This window comes from Chionomys nivalis, chromosome 7 (assembly GCF_950005125.1).
Source record: "Chionomys nivalis chromosome 7, mChiNiv1.1, whole genome shotgun sequence".
Lineage (NCBI taxonomy): Eukaryota > Metazoa > Chordata > Mammalia > Rodentia > Cricetidae > Chionomys > Chionomys nivalis.
In genome coordinates, this window is record NC_080092.1 from 78,010,120 (window position 1) to 78,014,935 (window position 4,816).

The window sequence follows — 4,816 nt, forward strand, 5'->3', positions numbered from 1 at the left end:
CACTGCGCATGTCTGCCGAGAGGTTGGACTGAACCATTTTGCCAGACGAAAGGGGTACACCGTCTGTGTTTTAAAGCTTAAAACCGATTCTCGACCTTAAGCATCTATGATCACAATTTTTTAGGAAGGATTTAAGTGTGTATGAGAAGGAATAAGACGAGAGAGCGGAGTGGAAATACAGATGAGAATGGGGTCGGGCTTGGGCTCTCCCCTTCTCAGATAATGGGAGGAGCCCGCGACCAGCAAGCTCTTTCCTTTCGCTGCTGCGTCCGCAGCCATGAGGTGAGCGCGCGCGGCTCTCGGTTCTCGGCCGATGGGTCCGGCGGGGTTTGGCGGGGATCAGGGCCTCGACCCCGGATGACAAAGAGGAGGGGGAGGCGGGCGTGGTGCGGCCGCGCCGGGAGCGAGGGGAGGACACGAGCACGCGCGGCCTGGGGAGGGTGGGGTGCGGGACGCCGGGGCCTGGAGAGAATGTCCCACGAGCGCTGCTCTCCGCTCGGCTTGCATCGCGGGCGACTGCGCGGGTAGAGCGGCGGCATCTGGGCCGCTTGTGGCTCCCTGGCGTGCCTGGCGCTTAGCGGACCTCCGCCATGTGACGTGGGACAAGTCTTGGGCAAGCCCAATCCTCCGTCTGCCGAGGGTGAGCCGCCAGGGAGGCTTCCAGTCGGACGGATGTAACAAACTGGAAGGACGGCTGGACGGCGTTTGTTACAGTGACAAAGAACCCAGCAAGCGCCTGCCCTCCTGGGTAAACAGGCTACGTCACAGTCCTGATCCATTGGTGTCTGTCTGATCCTTAACACCAAATCCTAACTACATCTAAATACTTGTACGGGCTCAAGTCTCCTTTTAGATCCTTAGTTCGGACTTAAGTTTTCTTACATCTGCATGCACCGCCCACAGCCTTAGCAACGATCTTGGTTTGGAAATGGTTGTGGAACACGAAGGGATGGCAAGAATCATGGGACTAGAAAGTGTATTTGGCCCTAGGAGTAACGATGTGTAGACAATAATGCGGTTTTTTTTTTTTTAGAGACAGGGTTTCTCTGTAGCTTTGGTGCCCGTCCCAGAACTAGCTCTTGTAGACCAGGCTGGCCTCGAACTCACAGAGATCCGCCTGCCTCTGCCTCCCGAGTGCTGGGATTAAAGGCGTGCGCCACCACCGTCTGGCTAATGCGTATTTTTTTTTTAAACAATACGCAAGACTTTGGAGAGAAGATTTTGCTTGTGTTTGTCGTTGTCCAGAAGTGACTTCCAGGGCCTAATACTGCTTTCTGTGTTTCCCCAGTATGCTCAGGCTACAGAAGAGGCTTGCCTCTAGCGTCCTGCGCTGTGGTAAAAAGAAGGTCTGGTTGGACCCCAACGAGACTAATGAAATCGCCAATGCCAACTCCCGTAAGTATAATCCTTCACCCTCACCTCCTACCTGCGTCAGGTAAAGGACATCGCAAATATGTTGGCTTTTTATGGACCTAAAAAGGCTTACATTCTACAGGAGCCGTAAAATGAGGTAGAAAATGCAGGTCCTTTATTTGCCTGAGACTAGGATGGAGGTTCCTGCACCTATCCAGTGTAGATTTTAAACTGTATGCAAGATGACGTGTGTGTGTGTACAGTGTTCTGTCTGCTCGTGTGCCTTGGCACCAGATCTCATTACAGATGACTGTGAGCCGCCATGTGATTACTGGGAATCGAGCTCAGACCCTCTGAAAGAGCAGTCAGTGCTCTTAACATCTGAGCCATCTCTGCAGCCTGCCAAATGGAAGTGTGAAGAGAGATTTGAAGACTAGAAGGGTGTTGGATAGGAGAGGCTTGTTAGTATATTGTTTTCCTGACAGGTGATTCCAAGTCATCCTGTGTTGTGTCCACATTTCAGGTATACTAAGTATACTGTGAAATATTTAAAAACTAGAAATGCTTTTTTTTTTTTTTTTTTTTTTTTGACAAGTACACCAGGAATTCATCTTTTGAGAATGTTGGGTCAAGGATATAAGCACTGTTTCTATTTGAGTTTGTGGCTAGGCCTTTGCTAACTAAACAGGTGAATTGATGCTTTCCCAGGTCAGCAGATCCGGAAGCTGATCAAAGATGGGCTGATCATCCGGAAGCCTGTGACTGTCCATTCCCGGGCTCGCTGCCGGAAAAACACTTTGGCTCGACGGAAGGGCAGGCATATGGGCATAGGTGAGAACAGTCTTCCCTTTCTCCTGCCTCTTAAATAATGGGTTCAGAGATCTAGTTCAGTGGTAGAGCAGTCATCTGGGTTCAGTTCCTGTCATTGTCAAAAGACTGTTGAAGTTGGCACTAATTCTGGTGATCTTTTTCTCGCAGCCTTTATTTTGCTGCTTTGTATCTTCTTTTGCATGGATACAAGTTGGAATTAGCACTGGGTTGTGTTTATTCTTAGGAGAAAAATGCTAATGTTAAGTCTCTATGCTGGGGTTTTATACTGGATATTTTTAAGCTGGGGGTGGGGGTTGGTGGAGAAATTGGGACTGTTCACTGCTTGTGCAGAAGATGGGAGGTTTGATTCCCAAACTCATGTCAAGTGACTCACAGACACCTAGACAAAGGTGTGCACGTGCCCCACATAGTTTGAGAAACCGCTTTCTGGGGCTGTGTTTTTTTTTTTTTTTTTTTTTTTTTTTTTTTTTTTTTTGGTTTTTCGAGACAGGGTTTCTCTGTAGCTTTGGAGCCTGTCCTGGAACTCCCTTTGTAGACCAGGCTGGCCTCGAACTCACAGAGATCCGCCTGCCTCTGCCTCCCGAGTGCTGGGATTAAAGGTGTGCACCACCACCGCCCGGCTGGGGCTGTTTTTGAAGAGATGAGTTAGGGTCACACTGCATCCAAAGCCATGCTAATTTTGGGGCTTTTGGTTGTGTGTTTTTGTGGGGTTTGATAGGCTTTCTCTGTAGCTTTGGAGCTTGTCCTGGAACTCACTCTTGTAGACCAGGCTGGCCTTGAACTCACAGAGATCCGCCTGCCTCTCTGCCTCCCCAGTGCTGGGATTAAAGGTGTGTGCCACCACTGCCTGACAGTCATTACCTTCTGTCCTCTGTCATAACAACATGCTTATAGAATAAGAGGACAATACTTTCCATGTTTGCACTAAATCAAGCAGGTAGATCTCAGTTCCAAGGCCAGCTTTGATGCTTCTCCCCAGAGAAGAAATTGAGTTAAACATTTGGGAGTAATATTGTTTAAAATGAAAGAGGGTTAAGTGAGGTGAACTTGGCTGTCTCTAGTAACTGACTTAACAGTGAGCTTGAAGCTATTACTCAGAGTCTGGTCCATAACTTTCAACAGGAAAGCGGAAGGGTACTGCCAATGCCCGAATGCCCGAGAAGGTGACCTGGATGAGAAGAATGCGGATCCTGCGCCGCCTCCTCAGGAGATACCGTGAATCCAAGAAGATTGACCGCCATATGTAAGCCACTTTGTTGGTTTTGTCTTTTCGTAGATCTCTGTCTCGGTGACTTTGGATTATCTAACTCTAGTAGGGTTGCTTTCTTGGTTTCCCCTGTGCTATCAGAATAGCCCAAGAACTGGTTTACTAGGCAGGTTCCATGTAGAAGCTGCCCAAGGAGGTTTGGTTTGGGAACGGTAGTCCCTGTGGTAATGGGAAAGAGACTCTGAACAGGTTGAGTGACTTGGGGAGAGAAGCAGCCCACAGGTGCCATCTCTGGTCCCATCACTAACCAGAGATGTTTCTTGACCCTACAGGTATCACAGCCTTTACCTGAAGGTCAAAGGGAATGTCTTCAAAAACAAGCGGATTCTCATGGAGCACATCCACAAGCTGAAGGCAGACAAGGCCCGTAAGAAGCTCCTGGCGTAAGTTTCCTTTAGAGTCACCTTTGTTGTGGCAGTACTACTGAGGGATCTGGTGCTTCTGGTGTTGCATCTGTTAGGAGCACAGCTGTTGGCTTGCATGTTCCCATGCCACCTGCCCATCGGCGGGACGGCAGCTGCTGTTCTTTGGGGTGATGAAGCTCTGAGGGTGTAGAGTCTGGGGTGTGTGTTTGCCCTAGCTGTTCCCGTGTCCCCAGACTGATAATCTCTTTTCTTTGTACTAGTGACCAGGCTGAGGCTCGCAGGTCTAAGACCAAGGAAGCAAGAAAGCGCCGGGAGGAGCGCCTCCAGGCCAAAAAGGAGGAGATCATCAAGACTCTGTCCAAGGAGGAAGAGACCAAGAAATAGAACTTCCCTAGAGTCTGTACATAGTGGGCTGCCTGTGACCTCAGGTGGATCAGTCATTAAAATAAAACAACCCTTTGTCTGGTGCCCTCTTTTTTTAGTGGTTTTGCCTGCTGCTTTTTTTTTTTTTTTTTTTTTTTTTTTTTTGGTTTTTTGAGACAGGGTTTCTGGTTTCTCTGTGGCTTTGGTGCCTGTCCTGGAACTAGCTCTTGTAGACCAGGCTGGCCTCGAACTCACAGAGATCCACCTGCCTCTGCCTCCCGAGTGCTGGGATTAAAGGCGTGCGCCACCACCGCCCGGCTTTGCCTGCTGCATCTTAATCATTCGAGGGCCCCAGCTGACCACATGAGCCTGGGAGGATGTCAGCCATTTCAAGTTTGGTAGAGGGTATTTTTTTTTTAACCTGGTTTCTGTGGAGTGTGGGTTTTGCAAAATTAGAAGGGATACAAGGGGTGGCTTCTATCCTTGCCTTCAAAATACTGTATTTCAAAACTGTCCTTTATTGGACACATGGTGACCTGATACTTGTGATTCTAGCTCTTGATGGTTTAGAGAAGTTCAAGGCCAGCCTGGCTTCTAGCTTAGCACCCAATAGAAGCTGTCTGTCAAAGAGGCAGGG

General features: G+C 49.0%; 1 protein-coding gene across 3 annotated transcripts; it reads left to right on the forward strand.

Annotated features, from left to right (window-relative positions):
- Positions 1–260: 260 nt before the first annotated feature.
- Rpl19 (ribosomal protein L19) lies at positions 261–4,283 on the forward strand. 3 transcript variants are annotated; one of them, XM_057774866.1, is made up of 6 exons: positions 261–282; positions 1,289–1,395; positions 2,062–2,184; positions 3,307–3,427; positions 3,724–3,834; positions 4,077–4,283. In XM_057774866.1, the coding sequence occupies exons 1-6, from the start codon at positions 278–280 to the stop codon at positions 4,198–4,200; spliced, it is 591 nt and encodes a 196-aa protein (XP_057630849.1). In that variant the 5' UTR covers positions 261–277; the 3' UTR covers positions 4,201–4,283. The 3 variants fall into 3 exon arrangements, with proteins under 3 accessions (XP_057630849.1, XP_057630850.1, XP_057630851.1); XM_057774867.1 differs by lacking the exon at positions 261–282 and adding an exon at positions 457–748; XM_057774868.1 differs by lacking the exon at positions 261–282 and adding an exon at positions 457–640.
- The last annotated feature ends 533 nt before the right edge of the window (positions 4,284–4,816 follow it).

Bases quoted from the DNA above. Each gene is read 5' to 3' on its own strand.
- Rpl19 (XM_057774866.1), top strand. The intron at 1,396-2,061 runs GTAAGTATAATC...ATGCTTTCCCAG, and splicing joins AATCGCCAATGCCAACTCCC to GTCAGCAGATCCGGAAGCTG. The intron at 3,835-4,076 runs GTAAGTTTCCTT...TCTTTGTACTAG, and splicing joins GCCCGTAAGAAGCTCCTGGC to TGACCAGGCTGAGGCTCGCA.